The sequence below is a fragment of the Erpetoichthys calabaricus genome, chromosome 16 (assembly GCF_900747795.2).
Source record: "Erpetoichthys calabaricus chromosome 16, fErpCal1.3, whole genome shotgun sequence".
Taxonomy (NCBI): Eukaryota; Metazoa; Chordata; class Cladistia; order Polypteriformes; family Polypteridae; genus Erpetoichthys; species Erpetoichthys calabaricus.
Window position 1 is genome coordinate 10,464,035 of NC_041409.2, and position 26,696 is coordinate 10,490,730.

At 39.0% G+C, this 26,696-nt stretch overlaps 1 protein-coding gene across 3 annotated transcripts in view; it reads left to right on the plus strand.

The window, feature by feature from the left end:
* Positions 1-26,696, plus strand: part of tshr (thyroid stimulating hormone receptor) — a 196,243-nt gene that overhangs the window by 65,341 nt on the left and 104,206 nt on the right. For all 3 annotated transcript variants that reach the window (XM_028821623.2, XM_028821624.2, XM_028821625.2), the window contains one exon: positions 23,821-23,892. In XM_028821623.2, coding sequence (XP_028677456.1) covers positions 23,821-23,892 — 72 coding nt within the window. The remainder of the gene's footprint in view (positions 1-23,820; positions 23,893-26,696) is intronic.

The window sequence follows — 26,696 nt, forward strand, 5'->3', positions numbered from 1 at the left end:
CGCAGTTTTTAAATGATCACAACTTATCAGACCCCTGGAGGTTTCTTAACCCAAACTCAAGAACATATTCGTTCTACTCACCAGTGCATTATAGCTACTTAAGAATTGATTATTTTTTTATACATAATAATTTCCTGCCTACGATTAAATCATGCAAATACGACACAATTGTTATCTCTGACCATGCCCCTCTAGTCTTGGAGCTAAAATCATTAAGCCCCTCACACTCACCTCGTAAATGGCGTCTTAACCCTCTTTTATTGGCAGACGAGAACTGCACAGAATTTATATCCAAACAAATCAGCTTCTTCCTAGAGACAAATACGTCCACAGAGGTTTCTGCAGGAACACTCTGGGAAACTCTAAAGGCCTTCTTAAGAGGACAGATTATTTCATATCTTTCCCACAGAAATAAATTAGAAACCAAGAAAGTGTCAGAGCTAAGAAGTGAAATTACTAGAATAGATGAAGAACAAGCCAGGCGTCCAAATGAAGTTCTCCACAGGAAAAGGCAGGCCCTGCATACAGAACTTAACATCTTAACAACTAAAGAAACTGAACAACTTATTTATAAGTCTAGACAGCATTACTATGAACACGGAGAAAAAGCTAATAAGCTTTTAGCTCAACAAATTCACAAACAAGAAGTTCACAATGCAATACCAGTAATCACCAACAAGAATGGAGAAGAAATCATTGACCATAATAAAATAATGCACACATTTAGAGATTATTATAAGTCTTTATATTCTACTGAGCCCAAAGAAGACAACACACAATTTAATGCATTCCTGGAAACATCACAGATACCACAAACAGATGCTTTAAGTGCTGAGGAACTGGATAAACCTCTAACGCTAACAGAATTACTAGACGCTATAAAGTCACTACAAAGCGGGAAATCATCAGGCCCCGATGGTTACCCCGTAGAATTTTATAAGAAATTCTCCACTCAGCTAGCTCCCCTCTTATTGGCAACATTTACAGAAGCTAGAGACAACCAAATACTACCTCAAACATTTCGACAACCATTAATCACCGTCTTTCCTAAACAAAATAAGGATTTGTTACAATGTGCATCATACAGACCAATTTCACTCCTGAATAATGATGTTAAGATACTCTCAAAAATCCTAGCTAGAAGGATGGAGAAAGTGCTGCCCTCAGTAATATCACAAGATCAAACTGGATTTATTAAAGGCCGACACCTATCTTCAAATCTCCGACGCTTGTTTAATGTTATATATTCACCAGCAAAATCAAACACCCCAGAGATATTACTATCATTAGACGCAGAAAAAGCATTTGATATGATTGAATTGAACTACCTTTTCACTGCATTGGAGAAATTTGGGTTTGGCCCGAATATTTGTGCATGGATCAAACTACTGTATACCAATCCAGAAGCTTCAGTTTGTATTAATAACATTTGCTCAGACTACTTTAACCCCTTAACCGCTCTCTGCCGGATATATCTGGCATCATAGCTTTATTGCTGACGCCTTACTGCCAGAATTATCCGGCACATTTGCCTGTGGTTATGTGAATGCCTGGCGCATAGTATAACTGACAGTTTGGCGTGGGTATTATTACTACATTGTATTTCGACAACTCTGCGCTTGTATTGGCCGATCACGTGATGTGATTCGAAAGTGAAAGATGTGAATATGGCGAAACGTAAACTGACTTCAAGTGAGGTTTTGCAGGCGATTTTGGACAATAATTCTGATCATGATTGTAGCAGTTCTGAAGAAGATTTTAGCGACAATGATGATCAGCAACGTGCGCTGCATGATACTGTGAATGACGGCGCATCGGATGATGGCGATGAGTGGGTGTATCCCCAGCATCTCAACTGGACTGCTGTCCGAGGTGAACTACCTTTTCTGCATCCGTTTGAGGCAACGTGTGGCTTTATTGTTGATGTAAACAATTACACTGCTGAGCAGTTTTATGAGCTGTTTGTGTCACCTGATTTGATCAGACATTTTGTTCATCAGACAAATCTGTATGCAGCACAGTTTATTGAGAAAAATCCCAATTTACCTCCACATTCCCGTGTTCGTGCTTGGGTAGACACTGATGAAAACGAAATGAAAAAATTCATTGGGATTTTGATGTTGATGGGAATAATCAGAAAACCAGATATTGAGATGTACTAGTCTACAGATCCTATGTATGCAACACCTATTTTTGCAGCTATCATGACACGTAACCGATTCTCTTTGCTGCTGAAATTCTTTCATTTGAATGACAACAGAAATGAGCCAGATAAGAAAGATCCAAACCGCGACCGCTTGTTCAAGCTACGTCCTTTGATTGACTATTTATTTGAAGCATTTCAGTTGCCCTACATGCCAGGACCGTCAGTTGCAGTTGATGAAAGTTTATTGTTGTGGAAGCCTGAGAAAAGGTACATTTTGTGTTTTATTATGTGTTTGCCCATTTCTAGAACTTGCACAACATTTAGTGGTCAATACTGCTTGAATAAATGTAAAAAATATTAAAAAAAATGTAAAAAAGTAAAAAAAACGAAAATTGTTCAGATTTCGCCTGGCGTGGGGAATATTTAGGGAGTTGGCGGTTAAAGGGTTAAACTAGAACGTGGTACCAGACAAGGATGTCCCTTGTCGCCACTGTTGTTTGCAATCGCTATTGAACCACTGGCGGTTCACTGCTGAAATTCTTATCAGATAAAGGGGATTGTCAGAGAAGGACTGGAACAGAAAATTTCTCTATATGCAGATGATATGGTCTTATATATATCAGACCAGAAAACACTGTCCCTGCTGTTTTAACAGCACTAACAGAATTTCAAAAGATATCAGGTCTTAGAATTAATCTGAATAAAAGTATACTCTTTCCAGTGAAATCACAAGCATAGAATATTAGATTGGACACCCTACCTTTTACCATAGCAGATCAGTTTAAATACCTAGGGGTAAATATCACAAGTAAACATAAAGCTCTTTATCAACAAAATTTTGGCGTCTGTATGGAAAAAATTAAGCAAGACTTGCATAGATGGTCAACCCTTCATCTCACTCTAGCCGGAAGAATTAACATTGTTAAGATGAATATCCTTCCTAAACTTCTCTTTTTATTTCAAAACATTTCAATATATATCAATAAATCATTTATTAAACAGTTAGATTCAACAATAACCTCATTCATTTGGAACTCAAAACACCCACGTATCCGAAGAGCGACCCTACAAAGACCTCAGGCAGAAGGTGGCATGGCTTTACCTAATTTTCAGTTTTATTACTAGGCAGCAAACATACAAGCCATAAAAACCTGGACACAAATATATGAACATACACAGGTATGGTCCGCAATAGAAGTAAAACCCTGTAGTACTTCTTTATATTCCCTGCTCTGCTCTCCAATAAATGAAAGTTATCGCAAATATACTAATAACCCAATTGTGCTTTACTCACTCAGAATATGGTACCAACTTAGAAAGCATTTTCAGATGGAAAATCTTTTATCAGTGGCACCTCTGCAAGAGAACCACCTCTTTCAACCTTCGCAAGTATATCCAGTTTTTAAACCTGGAAAAGTTTTGGGATTAAAATGCTCAGAGATCTTTATATAGACAACATATTTACATCTTTTGAACAATTACGTTCAAAATTTAACCTCCCAGCTACACATTTCTTTTACTATCTTCAAATTAGAAATTTTGTTAAACAGAAACTGCCTGATTTCCCCCAACTTGCACCCTCCACAATGCTGGAAAAAATACTGCTCAATTTCGAGGAAATAAACACTATTTCCGCAATATATAAAATCTTATTAGAGTCCCTACCCTTCAAAGATCCAAGAGGACATTGGGAAGAAGATCTCTTAATCAATATATCAGAAAACGAGTGGAAGGTAGCAAAGCAGAGAATTCACTCGAGCTCCATATGCACAAAGCATAGAATTATTCAACTAAAAATTATATATCGAGCCCATCTGTCTCGCTTAAAACTGTCCAAAATGTTTCCAGGGCAGGATCCAACCTGCGAGTGCTGCAACCAAGCTCCTGCCTCACTGGGTCACATGTTCTGGGCCTGCACCAAATTAACATCATTTTGGACAAAAATTTTTAAGTGCCTCTCAGACAGCCTTGGTATCACAATCCCTCCTAACCCATTAACAGATGTGTTCGGTGTTCTTCCAGATGGACTTGAAGTGGAGAAGGACAAGCAAACGGTGATTGCATTCACTACACTCTTGGCACGCAGACTTATTTTGTTAAATTGGAAGAATCCTAAGTCTCCTCTTATAAGTCAGTGGGAAACCGATGTTTTATATTATTTGAAATTGGAAAAAATCAAATTCTCAGTTAGATGATCTGTACAAAATTTTTTCAAAACATGGCAGGATTTAATCAATATTATTTTAGAATAAGAGAAATAACTATTACCGCATTTAACTCCCTTCTCCATCTCTTATTTACATAGATATTTACTTCTCCCCTTCTTTTGTCTAATGTTGCCTTATTAAAAAGCTTAAAGCAATTTTCCTTTAGCTAAGCTCTCCTTCTCAGGGATGGGGTTTGATTTGTCTTCAATTTTGTTGGGTTATAAATTGATCTGTTTGTATGGAATGATTACAATGAAAATTAATAAAATAAAAATATAATAAATTAAGAAGCTTAGAGAATGTCGTGTAATAATTTTAAAAAATATATAAAAATGCAGCCAAAGACTTATAAGGGGAAGTGCTTTTTGCTGCCTACACAGGCTTGCTGGAATGCAGAACTTTTTTGCCAAAAAATCTTATGCAGAAAAAGAAAATAACTGCGGTGACCACATTCCTCTTCCAACGACACGTTTTGAAAATTCATGGGGCGTCTCCGGAAACTCCAGGGTTCCTCTTACTGTACATGAAACTCCAAACACATCCTGGGTGCTAATCAACCAGTTCAACAAATGGCCTGCTATGCTAAAAGCCATGAAAGCACCATGGGTGTATTCTGGGGTCCTGCACTTAGGAAATCATAAGAGGCAGTAACATGAACTGGTGTCTGCATTTTCTTTATGTTGAGATTTTCAGCCAGCATTTTGTTTTTATTATTTTGATTTTCTCACTATAGCTGTATTTAAAGTCACATAATATTATTATCTTATATTTTATTGCACAATTTTTAGCATGGGATGGATGACCTTGTATGGGACTAAGCAGGCATTGAAAAGTTTATGAATTCCCCATTTTTCATATTTGTTTCAGTGCACACCATGAGAGTGAGGATCAGCATCTAGAAATGCCCCAATTTTCATTTTTGTTTATTTTTATGTCTACCTTCAGAGTTCATAATTGATCTTAAGACTTTCTTAAAGCAGCTGCGGTTCATACTGAACGCAGGCAGTAATATGTTTTGCTTATTTTTATTTAGGATGAAGTTTAACTCCTGTGGTCGGTGTAGTGTAACAGAGCTGTTTAATCTCACCGTGTTTATTTTAATTTGTCAAAACACGACTCATTTTTTTTTTCAGTTTCACTGGCAAATCATCACAAAACTGCCAGTTTCCAGCCCTGAATTGGACCATTGTCTCGTTACAATGCTTTATAGCAGGCATTCCAGCATCCATTTGACTTTGAGCACAGAAGTTACGAAATGCAAGGCCCTATACACAACAAAAGCATCAGCATCAGATCAGCAATACTACACTTACATTAACTCACTGAAAATGTCTGCATGGTCTTTTAAAAGTGTCAAGGGGTTTATCATTAGTGGTTTAGTCATGAGATGAAATGAAATGTTTAATGGTGAGGCTAATGAAACAGTTGGCATTCTCCCTTAAAAATTATCCTTTAAGGTAAAAGGAGCCATTCGAAATAAACAGGACAACCCTCTGTCTGCTTCTTGAGACCCTCGTTCTGTACACAGAGCCCTGATGATCTCCATTAAAACGTCCATCCAAATGCACTTACAGGGCCTTCAGAAAGTATTCAGACCCCTTCACTCTTTGCACATTTTGTTATGCTGCAGCCTTGTGCTAAAATTGCTTAAATTCATTTTTTCCTCATCTAGCAATACACTCAGAATGTCAAAGCGAAAACAGGACCTAAGGAATTTTTGCAAATTTATTAAAAATTTAAAAAATGAAATATCCCATTGACATAATAATTCGGACCCTTTGCTATGTCATTTGAAATCTGACTCCGGTGCATCCATCTCCATTGACCATCGTTGAGATGTTTCTACAATTTGTTAAGAATCCATCTGATTGGACGATGAGGAAAGGCACACATCTGCCTATAGAAACCCCATAGCTGAGGGAGCAAAAATCAAACCAGGAGGTCAACGGAATTGATTGCAGAGGTTAGAGACAGGAGTGTGTCAAGGCAAAGATCTGGGGAAGGCTTTCTGCAACATTGAAAGTTCTCAAGAGCACAGTGGCCACCATAAATATTAAATGAAATACGTTTGGCCTAACCATGATGCTTCCCCAGCCTTAATGAGCATCAGGGGAGAATAGGCCTCGGCATGAGAGGTGACCTGATGGTTACTCAGGCTAAGCTCCAGAGAACCTGTGTAGATGTGAAAGAACTTCCAGAAGGACAACCACCATTGCAACACTCCATTAATCTGGGCTTTGTGGCAGAGTGGCCAAACGACACATAGAAAGCCTGCTTAGAGTTTTCAAAGAGGCACCTACAGGACTTTCAGACTATGAGAAGCAAGATTCTCTGGTCTGATGAAACCAAGATTGAACTGTTTGGCCTCAATTGTAAGCGTCACATCTGGAGGAAGCCAGGCACTAATCATCACCCGCACAAATCCATTCCAACAGTGAAGTATGGTGGTGGCAGCTTCATGCTGTGAGGTTGGTTTTCTGCAGCAGAGACTGGGAGAGTAGACAGGGTTGAGGGAAAGCTGAATGGAGCAGAGCACAGAGAAACCGCTGGGCTTCAGAGTGGGCCGAAGTTTTGACTACCAACAGGATGACTCTAGTCACAGGACAGAAGTGGCTTAGGGACAACACTTTGAATATTTTCAAGTGGAACAGCCATAGCCTGGGCTTGATCTCAATAGAACATTTCTGGAGAAACCTGAACTTAACTGTCCAGTGATGATCTCCATCCCAACTGACTGAGCTTGGAAAGATCTGCAAAGAAGAACGGCAGAAAATCCTCCAAATCCACGTGTGTGAAGCATGTTGTGTCAGACCCAAGAAGACTTCAGACTATCATTCATTATTAAGGGGGTTTCAACAAAGTACTGAGTACAGGGTCTGAATACTGGGGTCAATGTCGTATTTCCATTTTTTATGTTTATTAAATGTTCAAAAATATGTAAAATCTTGCATTTGCTTTGTCATTCTGTGGCATTGAGTGGTGCTTGATGAGGGGAAGAATGAATTTAAATTATTTTAGTACAAGGCTGAAACATAACAAAACACATAAAAAAAATGAAGGGGTTTGGATACTTTCTGAAGGCTCTCTATCTCTGTTCAGGGTTAAGGGAAGCATGAGGCCATTCTTTGAGCACTGGCCACAAGACAGCAGTCACTGCTGGGCAGACTCACACTCAAAAGAAAAGAGGCCTAATGAGAAACGTGTATATTTGTGATGTGGGATGATCCTTGGGATAACCAGAGAAAAAAACCTTTGGATCAGGAGAAATGTCCACTCAATGCAGACTATGTCTGAAAATCTGATGCCGGTCTGCTGGTTTTGTGAAGCAGCAGCGCTAACCAGGGCACCATCACACAATCCCTCCCCACAAAAATAAGCCTGATCATTAATTCTGTCTATTCTTGTGAAAATGGTGTTATAGTAAAATATTAAAGCATATACTGTACAGCCATATGAAAAAGTTTGAGAACCCCTCTCAACCTGCATAATAACTGACTCTCCTTTCAACCAAAAAAGATAACAGTGGTATGTATTTCATTTCCTAGGAACATCTGAGTACTGCGGTGTTTTCCGAACAAAGATTTTTAGTAAAGCAGAATTTAGTTGTATGACATGAAATCAAATGTGAAAAACTGGATGTGCAAAAATGTGGGTCCCCTTGTAATTTTGCTGATTTGAATGCTTGTCACTGCTCAATGCTGATTACTTGTAACACCAAATTGGTCGGATGAGCTCATTAAGCCTTGAACTTCATAGACAGGTGTGTCCAATCATGAGATATAAACGTATTTAAGGTGGTCAATTGCAAGTTGTGCTTCCCTTTGACTCTTCTCTGAAGACTGACAGCATGGGATCCTCAAAGCAACTCTCCAAAGATCTGAAAACAAAGATTGTTGAGTCTCATGGTTTAGGGGAAGGCTACAAAAAGCGATCTCAGAGGTTTAAACTGTCAGTTTCAACTGTAAGGAATGGAATCAGGAAATGGAAGGCCACAGGCACAGTTGCTGAATAATCCAGCAGGTCTGGCAGGCCAAGAAAAATACAGGAGCGGCATATGCGCAGGATTGTGAGAATGGTTACAGACAACCCACAGATCACCTCCAAAGACCTGCAAGAACATCTTGCTGCAGATGGTATATCTGTACATCGTTCTACAATTCAGCGCAATTTGCACAAAGAACATCTGTATGGCAGGGTGATGAGAAAGAAGCCCTTTCTGCACTCACGCCACAAACAGAGTCGCTTGTTGTATGCAAATGTTCATTTAGACAAGCCAGATTCATTTTGGAACAAAGTGCTTTGGACTGATGAGAAAAAAATTGAGTTATTTAGTCAGAACAAAAAGCACTTTGCATGGCAGAAGAAGAACACCAACTACCTACTGTCAAATTTGGTGGAGGCTCCATCATGCTGTGGGGCTGTGTAGCTAGTTCAGGGACTGGGGCCCTTGTTAAAGTCGAGGGTCAGATGAATTCAACCCAATATCAACAAATTCTTCAGGATAATGTTCAAGCATCAGTCACAAAGTTGAAGTTACGCAGGGGTTGGATATTCCAACAAGACAATGACCCAAAACACAGTTCGAAATCTACAAAGGCATTCATGTAGAGGGAGAAGTACAATGTTCTGGAATGGCCGTCACAGTCCCCTGACTTGAATATCATCGAAAATGTATGGGATGATTTGAAGCAGACTGTCCATGCTCGGCAGCCATCAAATTGAACTGAACTGGAGAGATTTTGTATGAAGAATGGTCAATAATACCTCCATCCAGAATCCAGACAAAGGCTATAGGAGGACAGCGTCTAGAGGCTGTTAGATTTGCAAAAGGAGGCTCAACTAAGTATTGATGTCATATCTCTGTTGGGGTGCCCAAATTTATGCACCTGTCTAATTTTGTTAAGGAAGTTGCTACTTTGAAAGCTCAGCCAATTTTAAACAAAAATCCAAAGAATTAAGAGGGGGTTCCCAAACTTTTTCAAATGATTGTGCTGTATGCCCAGAACATACAAAAACAAAATTATGCCCATTTTCCCATTGCTTGTGTTTTCATATCAAAGCTGAACTTTCTTCAGTATTACAGCAATTTTGATTTCTCTGCCCCAATACTTCCTTGTGCATAAGAAACTGTTTTTACAAAATAAATCACATTGCTTTATGAAGTAAAAAAGTGAAAACAGTCACTTTTGGCAAAGCAGTGCATATTCATAGGCACAGTCATGAAGCCCACTGCTGTACACTCTTGTGATTTCAGAACTGTACACTACAGCCTACTGTCATGTGACCATGACGACATGCCCACGCGTTAAAAAATCCCTTTAATGACATCACACTCACTAATGCAGTTACACGAGAACAAAACAACAGGCAGGTGAGAGGAGACCCCTTAGTAAATCAAGCAATAGCTAAGCTGTCCCAACATCTCATCCTGATACTCCTAAGTTTCCATTTCTATCACAAGACTCGATAGTTTGTACCAGATTCCCATAGTCCTTTGTGTGAAGATCTGCTCCCTGCCTTCCATCTTAAATAGTCCTCAATAATGAAGGTAGAAGAATGGATGGGTGGTATGGCCAAAAAGTGATACCAGTTGTAACAACAAGGGAGCACCAGTGAGCCACAAACCACAGATACAATGTCACCCGACAGTATTCTTCATTTGAATAAAAGGTTTTTACTTTCAACCAAGACCTTTCCAATTAAGCACCAGCCAAAATACACAAATATAACCACAGATTCTCTTCCTCTTTCTGTCCTCCTGATGAGTGTCGCCTTCTCTGATTCGCGGAAGTAAGGCAGAGCGGCTCCTTTAATTTCAGACTCAGGTTTACTATCAGTGCTAGAACAGGGTCTGTTGGAAACACTTCCAGGTGGAAGTCCCACGAAGTCAGGGTTATAAACCCCTGCAACACCCCCTAGCGGCACCCACAGAACCCAAAAGGGCTGGACTTCAGGACTCCAGTTCCCAGCATGCCTTTTGGATATTTGAATGGGTACTGAAGCTCAGGGATGCCACAGTCTATTGTATGGACAACCAGACAACATCTCCCCCGGTCCTCCTGGTCTCTGCTCCACCCTGGCCAGGATGCTAGCTATCCATTACACTGTTTATCTTTAAAGACTTGTAGAATATAGTGAACAAGTCATGTTCAATTGTTCAATGTTTATTTATTGTTTAATGTACTGTATATTGGTTCCCAAGATGAATAAACCTTTAGTAAATAAAATTAAAAGTAAGGATTTACAGCAATACTTGCTGTTCATGGTGCTATAGAATAGTTGGGTGGACAAGCAAGTAAAGTGTCTCTATTCTGGATCTTGTGGCTGTGTGACCAGAATCGGCAGGACTGTCATGCTCTTTCCTCACTTTGGGTGGACTTTGGAGTTCACAACTTAAATTTACATTTTGCTGCTTAGCAGATGCTTTTACCCATGGCGACTTACAAAAGAGGTCAATGGTCTGGAGGACACTTTGGAAGCAACGGTTACAGGACAAACTTAAAAAGTTGATCATCACAAGCGAAATGGAAGCTTGTTAGACTTCCTCAATTCTTCCAATGTCCTTCCTGAGGCAAATCCCGGTCCTTTCTGTGCTCGGAGGTATCTGGAGTTTCTTGTCCACTTCTCTAGGTCTTACAATGTGCTCCCAACTTGGATGTCTCAAGGTGGAGAAGGAGGGCATGGAGAACTTTGTGTTCTTCATCTAGCTCAGTGTTTCTGCCCACCAGAAGCTGGACCAGCCCAGAGCAGGTCACATACCCAGTGTGGCAGTTTGGCATTGCAAGTTCACCAAACCTTTACATCTGTAGGGTTCAAGACATAGAACTCATCCAGGAAGGTGCGCGTCTGTCATTTCTTTAAAATTTTATGGCACGTTACAGAAACATCATTAAGTGGTAAGCTCCAGAAATAAGACACCCAAAGCTGAATGAGCGGGCGCCGAGTAATGTAGCTCATTTTCCAGCTAAGACATAAATAACTTCTGATTGATATAAGTATTATAAGTGAGAGAGCGATGAAAAAAATAAACTTTAATCTTGATTTTATTAAAACAGATTTACTGGAGTGGTAAAATATAAATAAACTCTACAATTAAACGGCCGAAGTACGCTTTGGTAGTATTGCTTATAATAAAAATAAAGTGCTATTTTACCTAATTAGAAAAAAAGGAATTTTTCCTAAACCACGTAAACCAATAACGCATCCAAAAGTTAAATCTCTAAATGAATTCCACGGCAGCAGAGCCTTATAGGCCCTGTTTAGTTTGGCTTTGGTAATGGGGGTCCGATTCAGCGCCCATCTCTGTTTCCATGCAGCTCAATGATGACAAGGTTTACACAATGTAACTCGTTGAAGCTATTTGATTGCCGCCAAATGGAAAGGAAAAGCATTCCCATTGTGTGTAAAAATGAAGGCGCTGTCGGGATCAGCACATCTGCAGGCAGGATGGTGAGAAAATGCTAAAAATGTGAGATTTTATTAGGCATTTTCTTGGGCTATGGCCTTTGCAGCTAAAAGATGGAATCAAAACATGGATTATTCCACATTGGAGAACAATATCGTACTGTGCCTTTCTTAAAGAGTTGAATTTGATTCACTTACACTGTACTAGATGATTTTTCTGTTTGGGTTGTGCACTTACTAAGAGGTTCTAGCATTTCATGGGATGAGGAAAATCTATTAAAGGCAGTAATTGTTGGGATGAGTCTGCTTGCACTTGTTGAGTGTCAACATTACTGGATCTTTTAAGGCAGTCACTTCTCTGACTCACCCAGAGCCCACCTGCGGTGAGTCAGGAGTGGGATGTAAGCCTGACACTTTCTGCTGACTGGGCCAGCACATCCCTAGCCAGTAGGATTTTGTCTGAGTCAAACATGTCCGGTACCATAAATGCACTGGAGCTAGACAGAAAGAAACGTTTGTGTGATGAGTTCACGGCAAGGTTAGAACTTCCTGAACATCCTGAAAGTCATCTTCCATTGACTGACGCTCCAGATGTGTCGGGTTTTGATCCAAGCCTCCATTTGCTTTTTAGCTGCCCTTCAGATTATTGATGTGAGTGCAATGCGTCAGTCAGTCGGACACCCACCCATTTCAGCTGACTGAAACACGGTGGGGTACTAAGTCAGACACACTGTGTACTCATCTAGGGCCGTGTGAGGTGATGTCTTACTTCACTTGGCAATGATTAGGCTTCATAAGCAATATGATAGGACACATAAGGAATCAGGGATTTTCTGTTTAATCAGATGTGGGAATGGCTTTAGCACATTTAGGCTTTGCAGTTTAAAGTAAAGCATTCTCGTATTTTTAAATGAATTCTTTTTGGCAGTTTAACAAGTTTATTTTCTATAGCTGTATGAACCCAACTGAGTTCATGTTATCTAAAGGTAAAAAGTTAATAACAATGAAGCACCTGCCAAGCTATGGGTTGCGCAGGTGCAGTGGCATAGCTACAATTTGGTTAGACCCCTGCCATCCATCCGACCTTATATGAAATTAACTTAAATTCAATTAAAAAATGACCACCATTAATGTGATAGGTCAGCCACATAAGCCACATTTCAAATGTCAGAATTAAGCTTTACGGAGTTGTAGGAATAATAACAACATTGACCTTTTCATTCCAATGTCAAGCAGGCAATCACATTAATAATAATTAAAACCTTGTAACACAACAACTATGCAGCCACTCTGGGCCCCCCAGCCCATAGGCCCAGTACAACTGGCCCACTCACACTGCCTATTGTTACATCATTGAGCAGGCCTAACAGTCCCCCGGGGCTAATTCACTCAGTTTCTCAATCCACTGCAAGAGCTGAATCCAGCAGGATCCAATCTATTGTTGGGACACATATCAACAAGATGGTTTTCAGGGAAATTAATATTTTAAATAAAGAACAGCAGAGATCATTGTTACAAATGTCTACGTAAGCTGGGCGTCCTCCATTACAACAAGCATGAGGGGCCTCCTACAGTATGTGCACTGGTCAGTTCAGCATGACGAGACTGGAGAATATAACAAAGCAACGATCTTAAGTCGGTTAGATTCATCTGCATAACAGAGTCAAAACACATCAGTTTGCACCAATCAGCACACAGATAAATGGTATAATCTTTTAACATGCATCTTAATATGCAGAAATACAGTATAAAGAGCCGTTGCATCGCAGATAGATAACTCCTGTAGCCACAATAAATGCCTTTATTGAATAGACAAACCAGGGGTGAACAAGTTCCTTTCTACTGTAGCTACAGCCCGCGACACACATAAAAAACATCAATAATAACTCATAAACTTGCAATATTATTTAGGAAAATCGCAAGATTTTACTCACCAAAAATTCGGATTATTTGTAAACAAAATCCATCCTCCTCTCTTTCCTCAAAAACAGTTCAATTACTCTGTCGTACAGATTATCTGTGAGCTTCAGTTCCATCACGAAGTCCCTTTCTATCGCCATCGAAGCTAATGCTGAAAGTCGAACCTGCCCTGTTGTATTTCTGGCATAAGTTTTAATTCGCTTTAGGGCTGAAAATGTCTTGACAGGAGCCAAACATACCAATGTGTAGTAGCTGCCCCATGATGCTCTCATTCAGATTTTTATATTACAACATCCTATCCAATCAACGGGTCTGAATACGGTGATGTTGCCGTACGCCTGCTAGAGGGCCCTAGTGAAACCAACTCAAAATCTGATTGGTTGAAGCAACAGTTTAATCGACATTTATTTTGTGTTAGAGGGACTGCAGAACGGATTGTGAAGGCCTCCTGGCAGACTTCTTTGACTTTGACCCTGCCTGGCAACAAATGATGGCTGAAATGTGATTGGTTAAATGCTTTAATACGAAAATACATGTCTGGAAGCAGGCGCAGCACAACCATCGGAAAAGCTATGAAAGGAAGCAGACAGACTATTTGGAATTATTTAATAAGTATTCATGGACAAAATATAACTAACATCAGTTTGTGATTCAGATATTTTTTTAGGCCAGCAGAGAAGGCCTTGCAGGCCCTGACGGCCCACCACTGATATCTACTGTATAGCTAAAGAGGAACTTATATACATTCTTAATGAGAACAAAATAAAAATGATAAATTGCGACTGTCTTGTCTTTCCCTTGGTAATTTGCTGGTAATAAATGGTACAGAATGTCTTAGTTAAACAGGCAGGCACAGTCAGAAGAACTTCACAAATGTATACAGAAAGTTCTTCCCTTGCATTGTACATAGTGGAATGAGCAATCAGTCTGACAGCATGTAGAGGGACAGGAAGAGGAAACGAGGAACACAGGGGAGGACATGCAGAATTCGTGCTGAGGTGCTCCATCCGGGAATTGAGCTTGGAGACAAGCACAGTGAAGCCATCCTATAGAAGGAACTTTCTCATAAGTCAGCCTAGTCCCCACTTTTTAATTTATCTTTAAATTCACTTACATTTTCTTATTTATGCCTATTTTTACCATTTAAGCTGGAATTACTGAGTTGTTGATTTTACATCCTGTATCTGTACTAGCAAACATTGTTCCATGTTCCATCCTTCTTTTATAATATTTACAGCTTTGCAGAAGGCTCACTATGAAAGGTACTACATAGAACTAAAGAAAAAGGGATCATCCATCTATCCATTTTCTTATCATTAATTTAACAGCAACAGGATCTGGCACTTCACAGGGCAACGGTCAAATTTTGAGGACATTTATTTACATAACTAACCATCAATACATTGATCTGTTTCAGGTCTGGCCTGCCTCCATTTAATGAGGAATGTTCAATTGCTTTTAAATAAGTTGGATGCACTGTAACATTTCATGGCGAGTCATGATGAGTTTAGGTACTGTGAAGAATCAGTTCTTATTTCAGATGCTATTTTAATGGTGAACAGGTTTCATCTGATACTATTAGATGGGAGAGAAAAGGCAGGAGGATAACTGGACATGGATGTGAATGAGTGAATGGCCAATTGTAAACAAAAAAAAGGTGAGCACATTATAATTAGAACTAAAATGTGTAATCCAGAATTTGCAATGCTGGTTGTTGGAATTTGTCCACATTACTGCATAGGGAGATAAGTTGCATCTGTTCTTAATGTTTATTGATTCAGTAACAGAAATGATTCACTCAGTTAACAATACTCTAATGATAAATCATTCTGATCGTAGAATGCAGATGACTTCAACCAGGGAACTTTAGAAGGAACAAACCTCTATCAGCATGTTTCACTTGTGGACAGAACAAGGTGGACCTGATCGCCCCAAACATTAATGCCTTTGAATGTATAGCTTGGCACCAATGGACAGATCTGACTACATCTTAGTGCCACCTACAAGAATTTTACCAGACGGCAGCAGATCTTTTATTATTAAGCCAGAAATGTATACGTTTCTTTTGGGGGATTGTGATGTTATAATATTTTTTAGTTTTTTCTTGAGCTTCTGTAAAGTTGTAATTTCCCCTTCAGTACAAATGAAGTATCTATCTATCTATCTATCTATCTATCTATCTATCTATCTATCTATCTATCTATCTATCTATCTATCTATCTATCTATCTATCTATCTATCTATCTATCTATCTATCTATCTATCTATCTATCTAATTGTAAGATTGTAGGGGAATGTAAAAAAATCATTTTGGAGCAGTCCCTTTCAGCGTTTGAATTTCTGACTTACATCTTTTGATTGATGTTCTGATTTATTTTTTTCTTTGAACCTCTCATGGACCACATATTGTGTTCACATTTTGGAACACATAAGAAGAATAATGAAATTCATTCCCACCAGAAATGTACTGGGATGCATTAAAAAAAGAATTTGCTCCAGACGACAACTGCAAAGAGTCACTGATCACTGGAGAATTTAAATTTTTTAAATACTATTTCTGTAAATAAAATTCTTATTTGATTATGTGTGACTGAACTGGAAAATAAAACTGATGGCAACCCAAAAAAAAACATTAAATGATATCTCATCTGCGGTGGGTTGTCACCCTGCCCAGGATTGGTTCCTGCCTTGTGCCCTGTGTTGGCTGGGATTGGCTCCAGCAGACCCCCGTGACCCTGTGTTCGGATTCAGCGGGTTGGATAATGGATGGATAGATGGATGATATCTCATAATTAATTTCAGATATCTACAGTACATGTTAAAATATCTCAAATGCATTTCAGGATATCTCAGAAACATTTTCAGGAATCTTAAAATATTTCACTGTGATTGGCTGAAGTTCTTCTGTTCCCTGCCTTGTGTTCTGCAATTGGCTCTGGCCCCATGTCCCTGAAGTAGATCAAGCTGGTTTGATGATATGATGAAACATGACAGCAGTATTGAACTTCAATCCACAGGTCCAGCACGTTGAATCTCCTGTCTAGTTGTTGTGTGTGAAGAGTGTGTATGTTATGCTGTTCTTGTTTCTGCTTGAGTTTCGTTCCATGGTTTTCTTCTTGCACCTCTAAAGATGTGAAGGTGAAGTTAGTTGGTGATTCCAAATATATGGAGATGAAAGGGCCTTGTCTTAGACTGGCACACTGTCGTGAGTCATCACAAAGCAATTCCGAATCACAATTCACCCACATGTTTAAATATTTTACAAGCAATATGTATAACTCTCATTTTCAGCTAAGAAGAGACCTCAAGTTAGTGGAAGGGTGGCATGTCCATCCCACACTAACTACATTGTATGTCATCATTTGTTAGTTAAGTGTTATTGTGGAATGTAATATAAGTAAATTAGCTTGAAAAATTGGGAAAATGACAAGAACAAATAGAGATGGGGACATATATTTAAAATACTACAGAAGATATGAGAAAAGATAAAGGCAACAGAAGAGGAAGGAAGCAAATATGGCACTTAAAGGGTCTTTTGAAACATACATAGTAAAAACCAGCAGCAAGGAAGAAATGGGCATGAGTTGTAATCTTGATGATAAGGATACTGACACTGGGAAACCTCAAGGTATAAATAGAAAAAGCAACAAGTGTGTTGGCCTGTTAGGCAGCTCATGCATCTCCTCACAGCTACTCCCTAACCAACACTTGCCCTGAAACTGCCCATCAATCACCCAAGGCCCCAGCACCCCTCACCCTGAGACCCTCCCACCCTTTGATATGACCCCGTTCTTCATGCTACAAGAATCAGCTCTGGCTGTTGTGAGTCTTCAGCCTGAATTTAAAAGCTGAGACTGAAGGGATCAGAACAGGCAGATCAATTCACAGCTTTGGGACCCTGTAACTAAAAGCTTGACCTCCCGTTTTTATTTTATTAATTACTAGCAAAATACTCGCGCTTCGCAGTGGCGAAGTACTGCTTTAGAATTTTTATTAAGAAGAAAAGTAAACCTTTTTAAACTGAGGGAAAATATACCAATAATTATTTGTTAAGGATCTCTTTGTATACCACGTTGTCAGTTCGCCCCTCCGGTTGTAATATGACCAAGCTGTGTGCTGAGCTTACTCTTGAGCATGCAACGTATAGTTGGCCATATGAAAAGCAATCTTGCCTCAAATCAATGCCAACCTTTTGTAGGGTCTGTCCATGAGACTTATTAATTGTCATTGTGAAGCAGAGCCTTACTGGAAATTGGAGGCGATTGAATTGAAATGGGAGATCAGAGGGTATAACGGGGATGTGAGGAATAAAAACTCTCTCCCCTGAGCCACTGCCACTAAAAATAGTTGCCTCAATTAGGTTCTTTTGCAGACACGTGACCTGAAGTCTCGTGCCATTACAAAGTTTCGGTGGCTGTAAGTTTCTCAGTAACATTATTGTGCCCCGACCTTCAAAATTAGATTATGCTCAGGAGTGCCTGGAGGATTCAGAGTGTGGAGAAACTACCGGATAGTGCACCGCGTCTTCCACTTCTACAACTGAATCCATGTGAATACTGTGGCGAAGCAAAGAAGGGAATGAAGAGACCGGAGCGACAGACAGCCTTATATAGGCAGGCAGCCAACCACGTGGGAGGCGTGGGGATGGGGGACTCAACGCTGCCTCACACGGTGACCGAGCTGCAGGCTATGTACGTAAGTACGATTCAGTTAGCGCAGGGAACCCGCGTACCAAATTTCTTGAAGATGGGCCCATAAGTAACAAAGACCGTTGGAAAGTTCAATATGTCAGCCGACAGTGGCGTCATACCACTGAAATAAGTACGTACATCGGTTTCGTGAAGATGGGGCCATAAATAAGAAAGTTTAACATGGCGGACATTGTCGACCGTTACGCGTAGAATTTAACTTATTGTTAACTTATTATTAACTTTTGTAAGTAAGCTGTAAGGAATGAGCCTGCCAAATTTCAGCCTTCTACCTATACGGGAAGTTGGAGAATTAGTGATGAGTGAGTCAGTGAAGGCTTTGCCTTTTATTAGTATAGATGAATACTGTCCTCATTTTCTGTGCATAATGAAATTGATTTGATAAATAAGATCTAAATTATCCAAACACAGTGCCAGTGAGCCTGATGTTATTTTCCAGCGTCTGTAATAAAATAGAACGGTCAATGTCAATGTCAATTTATTTATGTAGCACATTTAAAACAACACAGGAATGCTTTGGTCAAAGTGTGTTACAATAATAGAATAAAAGAAAACATACAATTAACACAAATAACATAAATAAAAATAAAATAAATGAACATAAATGAAATAAATAATAAATAGAAGTAATGTTACATAATCACAATGAGGAAACCAGCAGTATTACTGAAGGTCACGGAATGCAAGTGAATAGAAATGAGTCTTTAGTCTGTATTTTTTTTATAAATACCTTTACATTTGGTATATTCTTTATTATCAATTCATTTGTGCCGCTGTTTTACATGTCTATGTCTGTGAGTGTGCGTGCCAGGTCAAACCTGGGTGCGTTCCTAATGTTCCCGAAATAAACAACACAAATCATCATTTCAGGACAGTGTAAATCTAAGTGTCTTGCAACCACTACACACTGGTGTCTTCAGCCAGGCAACAATGGATGGAACGGACCTGTAAATGGCATGTTCCTTTCATGGACACGACAAGCTGGACCTGCTGTATTGAGATGTAAACCTGTGATACCACCTTACTGCCACCTACAAGCCTGTTATGGACAGCAGAAGCTCTTCGTTATTTAAATCAGACATTCCTATGTATGTGTTTTGTCTTGGTAGAGTAATATATTACTCTACTTTCCCCTTTTGTATTATTAAGATGAAGCCTCTGTCAGAACGCCTCAAATCCCACAGACTTACCACTTTTTATAAGGTATTGTTCCATATAACTCCCCCACCTTCCCTTCTATATCTATAACCTCAGGCAATTAGGTATAGTAAAAGACAAGCAGGAGTTAAGTTACAATTTAAACAATGTATTATTAGTAATAACTAAATAATAACAATATGCAAAGTACATTTGAATATTGGCAACCATACAACCTATAAATGGTGATTTGTAGTTCAGCCGGCACACAGACTTGTTAGTTACTTAGAAATGTCTCTAGTTAAGTCCTCATTTGTGGTCAGCTCGCCATAAGTCTGTTCAATATGGCTGCCGAGCTGTGCTCTCCATTGTGTTGTCCTTTCAGTTCATCAGTTTGGTAAGAGAGAGAGAGTGAGGTAAAGCAAGCAGATTTATAGATTTTTTGTCCAACCCCTAGAGCCAATAGGACATCATGGTACTTAATGGCTTCTGATACAAGCCAATTCCAAACGGCCATACTTCAGACCAATGGGGGAACAGAACATCTTAACACCTGCCACCCCCCAAGACCATATGTTAAGGTAAAGCTTGGCAGTTAGGCAGCCTGGCTTTCTTGCGGGGGTTGAAAGACTTTAGCAGAGAAACACTCGCCAAACTGGTTTAAGGCACTAAAAACTCTGTCCTAAAATTCAAAGAGACCCATTTCTTAAACATGAATGCTACTCACATAATGTAACACTAAAATTACATTGCTTTGCCTACGTTACAAATAAAGACATACAAAATATTTATCAACTTAAATGCAGAATCTCACATCACAACAGTATGCATTTAGGGAGAGGGATTGTTGTGTTTTTTTTTCATTATAATATAATTTAAGTATTCTGTCTAGATATGTAGTTTGGAGACATTACCTGACTACATAATATTCTCCTAAAAACAGAATGGAGCTCCTTGCCATGTGCTGGGCTGCTTTTTGTTTTGTACCACTCTGTACAAATGTCATTCAAATGTGACATGAAAAGAAGTTAATCTGCTCATCCTATCTTAAGAATTATTTTGTGAAAGTAATTTGTTACAATGACACAAACAAGAGTTGGGCGTACAAAGAAGCTTTATACTGTACAATGAACAAAACCTTCTGTAAAGTCTTAAGAAACTGTAATAGGAGAAAAGGGAAAAATGTGCAGTATGTCAGTCCTGCTAGTGGCACATGGAGGACTTCGCTTCACACTGGGCTCTGATCACATCGCACATTGCCTACATAAATAGAAGATCTTGTTGTTCTTCCTCTTTCTCTTGTTTTTACTGCATCAAAGCCAGGTTTTACTCTGCTTATAATATGCCACCATTAATCACACAAAACGAAACACATTATCGCTGTAAAATGGAAAACATGGCAGGAACAAGTGTAGTGAAAGCTGAGGGAAATTTTGCTTTTGCTTAAATCCCGTGCTGGCAAGTCTGCATGCGGCTTTTGAATGAATTACATTGGTGTCATAATTCATAAAGAATTATTTTCACACAAAGAGACAGTGAGTTGACTACTCTGATGCTTGCCATGCAGTCAATGTCATTTCTTCTCTTCTAAGCCTCAAAATGACCCGAGAAGGCTTTAAAGTAAGCCTAATTGTGATTTTGCACAGGGCCTTCAGAACATATTCAGGCCCCTTTAACACATTTTGTTATGTTGCAGCCTTGTGCTAAAATCATTCTAAATTCATTTTGTCCCTCATCAAGTAATACTCAATACCCCAGAATAACAAAGCGAGAACAGGATTTTAAAAGGTTTTATATATTTACTGAAGACAGAAACTGAAATAACACATTGAAACCAATATTCAGACCCTTTACTCTGTATTTTGTTGAAGCGACTTTATTAGCGATTACAGCTTGGAGTGTTCTTGGATATGACACAACAAGATTCTCACACCTGGATTTAGGGATTTCCTGCCATTCATCTTGACAGATCCCCTCATAAATTGAGTAGGGCTCAACAGGAGGGCTTAGTGCATCCATGATCCCGTCAGGCTCTTCCGTTTTAGATGTTCAAAGTGTATGTGCAAGTACTGCCTATTCGATTCATGATTCTCATTCACTTTACTTGTGATTCTTTCTAGTGAGAACTAAATCATTATCTTTATCTGTAAATGAGAACACTGTTATTGATCATTCTGTCATTCAAGTACAATACAGTAACAACATATTTATATTGGGATGTTTTAATTGATTTGTATAATTCGTTATTGGAGTTGTTTTAAACAGACTATATAAAATAATTTCAAAGTAACACATTTATGTCCTTTTGTACATTCAACAAATTAATAACACAAAAATTAACCAAATAAAAATGTAATTGTAATTGTAACAATTATTTACTTTCAAATTTGTTTTACTTTACTGCACATTTTTGTTATGACTTATATAATTCACTATTTCTTTTGAGTTTGAACTGAATTAATACGTGACCCTGTGTTCGGATTCAGCGGGTTGGAAAATGGATGGATGGATGGATGAATTAATACCTGATAAGTCACACAATTCTCATTTATTTGATTTATGAATGATTCACATGATTGTCTTTATTTAATTTGTGAACTGAATCAAAACCCAGGAAAGAGTCTCATGATTCTCATTCATTTGATTTGTGAGGTGAATAAGTGAATCATTACCCAAGAATGAGTCATACAAATCTTGTTCACTAATGATTCTAAAACTGTCTTATTTTAATTACACATTTTCACTATATTGTAATATTTTGTGTTTTTAGAGTACCTCATATTATATGATATTATTTACCAGCATGTTTAATGTATAATTTTAATAAATATAAATAATAATTTAATTAAGCAATTAATTTGCAATTAATTTAAGGGAACCCCACCCATCCCCAAGATGTCTTATTTTTTTATTATGAACGAATCAAACAAATTAAATAAATAAATAAAATGAATCATCTCACTTAATTGGGTAGTTCAAAGGAATCAGATCAGTAAAGTTAATTGAAATACAAATCAAAACATATTTGACTATTGATTGAATGAACTTGTATGAACATGCAGCTCTGCCATCAATAAATGCTTAATTTTTAAATTACTTGCTAGGCTTTATAAAAGATCACTTAATTTCTTGGTTTTGACATTGCCGCAGAACAAATTCTTAATATTTAAAATTTTTTGTTAACAAAAATATTGAAAAACACTAAATGAAGAATAAGCAAACAATGACTTAATAAAGATATGCGTAAAACGTAAATCAAAGCACAACAAAACCAGTCCATAATTTGAATATCTTAATCGTTTAACACAGCAAAAAGTTCAAAAACCAGAAAATGCAAAATTAATACTTGTTATGGTGTAGCCAAGGTTTTATCCCTGACTCGGGCTTCTCGTCTTTTTGTGTATATTGTTTATTATCTTTGATGTTTTTTATTGTTAAAAATGTTTTTTGTTTTCTTGTATGTGTATTTGATCATTATTATTTTATCAGTATTATTTTGTTGATGATGTATTTATTAGTCTTTTCTTGTATGCTCCCTGTATTCTAAATGTTGAGCCTTAGGGGGCAGGGCCTCCTCATGCTGCAGTTGGGAGACTGAAACCTCAGCAAAGGTCATTAACACCACAGCAAGAAAGTGTGGCAATCGGTTGGTTCTTATAGGGTTCTTCAGGCCTTTAGTGTGAAAAGGATTCAGGAAAAATGAGAAGGAAATATTAAAAATGTAAACAGAGAACAAACAAGTGAATCAGGGAGAAATTATAAAATTAACCAAAAATACAAAACACAGAAATCCAAGCTATAATTGTAACAGTTAGAGGCTCACAGATACAGAGACATAAGGGGTTACTAGAAAAAGCCTTCATGTAGTGCCCACTGCAGAAGTGGTTCCGGGGTTTTCCACACATACCCAAAAGCCAATACAGGATTTAGAGACCAGAGCCTTACAAAGCCTAAAATCAGGAGGTGAAATGCTCACCAGACAGAAAGACGAGAGAGAAAATGAATTTGGAACTGCCTTGTGGTATCTAAAACTGTATAAGTAAGCCCAGAGAGGCAGTAGGCTTTATTGTTTCATGTCTGTTTTATTTTCTCCCTTTATTCATTCCCACCCCTCTTTCTCTATATGGTGGCCTCCTTGGCTTTATTCTGTGTAAAATAGTAACCATAGCAGTAACCTGTGTTTTGTGTCAATGATTGTTAAACATTTTGAATAATCTGAGTTTCAGCTAAAGAAATAAATCCAGTGAGGTCTTACACCATGTGGTCATTTCACAATGATTGTTTTACTGTTTTCCAGGAGATTCATGGAGACACAAATCAGTGTGATACCATCCCAAGCCTTTTCAGCCCTCCCCAACATTTCCAGAATGTAAGTATACGTTGTGAGATGGAGCCATTCTCCTCCTATTTGCATTGTGATGATGCTGTTGACCCTCAACTGGCCCAGTTTGACTGTGACCATGCACTTCAGTATATGTTCTTTAATCCTAAATTGGGTCTTGTGTTGCGCACATTGTTGGTGGGGTTGGTGTAGATCACTTTCACCTTGAATTGCAGCAAGTGTGTTCACGAAACGGATGAGAGAGAATAGGATATGCATTCTTCTTAGGTAAAGCATTTTTTGAAGCAGTCAGAAGAAAAGGAATACATTGCATTTATATAGTGCTTTCAAAAAACTCAAAGAGCTTTACATAACAACGGAGAACCACTACAACCACCATCAATGTGCACCAACCACCTGGATGATGTGAAAATAGCCATTTTGTGTCAGTACGCTCACCACACATTAGCTATTAGGTGATGAAGACGTGAAAGAGACAGCCAATTAGAAACATGGGATGATTAGGAGGCCACAATGAGCAGGCCTTAATGAGAGGTTTGGCCAGGACATCGGGAAACACCCTACCTACTCTTTGCAAAAGATGCCCAGGGATTTTATGACCACATAGAGTCAGGACCTCGCTTTCTGTCTCATCCAAATGACAGTGACATTTCTGCAGCACACTCTCCCCGTCACTGTACTGGAGCACTGGGATTCACACACAGACCACAGTGTAAAAACCAGCATCAGCCCAGCCAGTACTTGGATGGTCTCCCATGCAAGTACAGTGATTCCTTGCTATATCGCGCTTCGCCTTTCGCGGCTTCACTCTATCGCGGATTTTATATGTAAGCATATTTAAATATATATCGCGGATTTTTTGCTGGTCCGTGGATTTCTGAGGACAATGGGTCTTTTAATTTCTGGTACATGCTTCCTCAGTTGGTTTGCCCAGTTGATTTCATACAAGGGACGCTATTGGCAGATGGCTGAGAAGCTACCCAACTTACTTTTCTCTCTCTCTCTCTTGCGCTGACTTTCTGGGGCTGTTCGCACACCTAGACGATACGGACGCTAGTCTAAAAATACTGAAAGATTATCTTCACGTTGCTATCTTCTGTGCAGCTGCTTCCTGACGCGACATGCTGCACGGTGCTTCGCATACTTAAAAGCTCGAAGGGCACGTATTGATTTTTGACTTTGTTTTTCTCTGGCTCTCTCTCTCTTTCTCTCTCTCTCCCTGCTCCCGACGGAGGGGATGTGAGCTGTCGCCTTCAACAGCTTTGTGCCGCGGTGCTTCGCATACTTAAAAGCCAAACAGCCCTATTGATTTGTTTGCTTTCCTCTGTCTTTCTGACAGTCTGTGCTCCTGACGCGCACTCCTTTGAAGAGGAAGATATGTTTTCATTCTTTTAATTGTGAGACAGAACTGTCATCTCTGCCTTATTATGGAGCACAGTTTAAACTTTTGAAAAAGACACAAATGTTTGTTTGCAGTGTTTGAATAACGTTCCTGTCTCTCTACAACCTCCTGTGTTTCTGTGCAAATCTGTGACCCAAGCATGACAATATAAAAATATAACCATATAAACATATGGTTTCTACTTCGCGGATTTTCTTATTTCGCGGGTGGCTCTGGAACGCAACCCCCGCGATGGAGGAGGGATTACTGTACTGGCCGGAATCAAACGGATTTAGCTTCAGGTGGATTCACTTCAGAGTCTGGTGGTACGGCTGCAGGTCAGGTACAATGCATCCAATGTGCCTTCTTTTTAACTTTAAAAGTAGGTTGATAATTTGCCCACTCTTCACGTCAAGCTTCCAGCTTCTGTGAGGGAGTCATTGCCCGTTAATCCACCATCACTATCAAGAGAATAGTCAAAATGAACATATGAAGGTACACTAATAGTTTCCACTTTTAAGGATTCCAAGAAAAACCATAAAAGGCATACTATGAGGGGCCTATAATTTCAAAGGAGTAGGGAAACAAGTAGTGATGAGCGTACCGATACACACAAAATGTAATTTATAGTAAAACTTGAGGTTTCACTTGGCAAAATAATTATGAAATATGTTGAATTTGGCATGTAGTGAAATTCACCCCACTACTACATTTATTCTCATCTCATCTGTAACGTCATACTCCTTGTGCAAAAGCATGGCACACCTTATTTGGGTGCAGAGCGTGAAAAGGGGGATGCAGACAGAGAGCACCTTCCTGCAAGCACTGCTGAAGTGTTTGTTCTCTGCTAAAATCCATTGGCCTGGCTGCATGTCCTCCATCAAGTCTCAGGATGGATCCTGACTTGGATCTGTTTACGGAGATGGTGAGCACAGATGACGTTACCGCTGACCTGAGCGGTGTGATGCAGACACAGCAGCATGAATGTACAGCATGAGAGCAAATTGAGCATTGGTTTCATGAATTTGGTATAAAGTTCCAAAAAGCTGTATCAGAAAACCCCCACAAGAGGAAAGAACTGTCAACCTTCAGCTTGTGTAACAAAGAGAAAGTGAAGAATCTTTATAAATTGAAATATTTATTTCACAAAAATAATGATGAAGCTCCAAAGAGCACAAAAGGCATAGAAGGAGTTGCCTATCTATCTATCTATCTATCTGAAATAGGCAATCCAGTAACAACTGAGTCCCAAAACACAAAAATTCAAAGAGAGACTGAAGAACAGAGCAAGTAAATCCACAAAATCACACTAACATTTCACTAGAAATCACCAAGCAAATTCAAAATGAACCTCAAGTGACTGTACACTCGATCAGCTTTATTAGGTTAAGGGCAGTCAGGTGAGGACAGATGGCCCCGCCTCTTGGGGAACCACCCACAAAACACATGA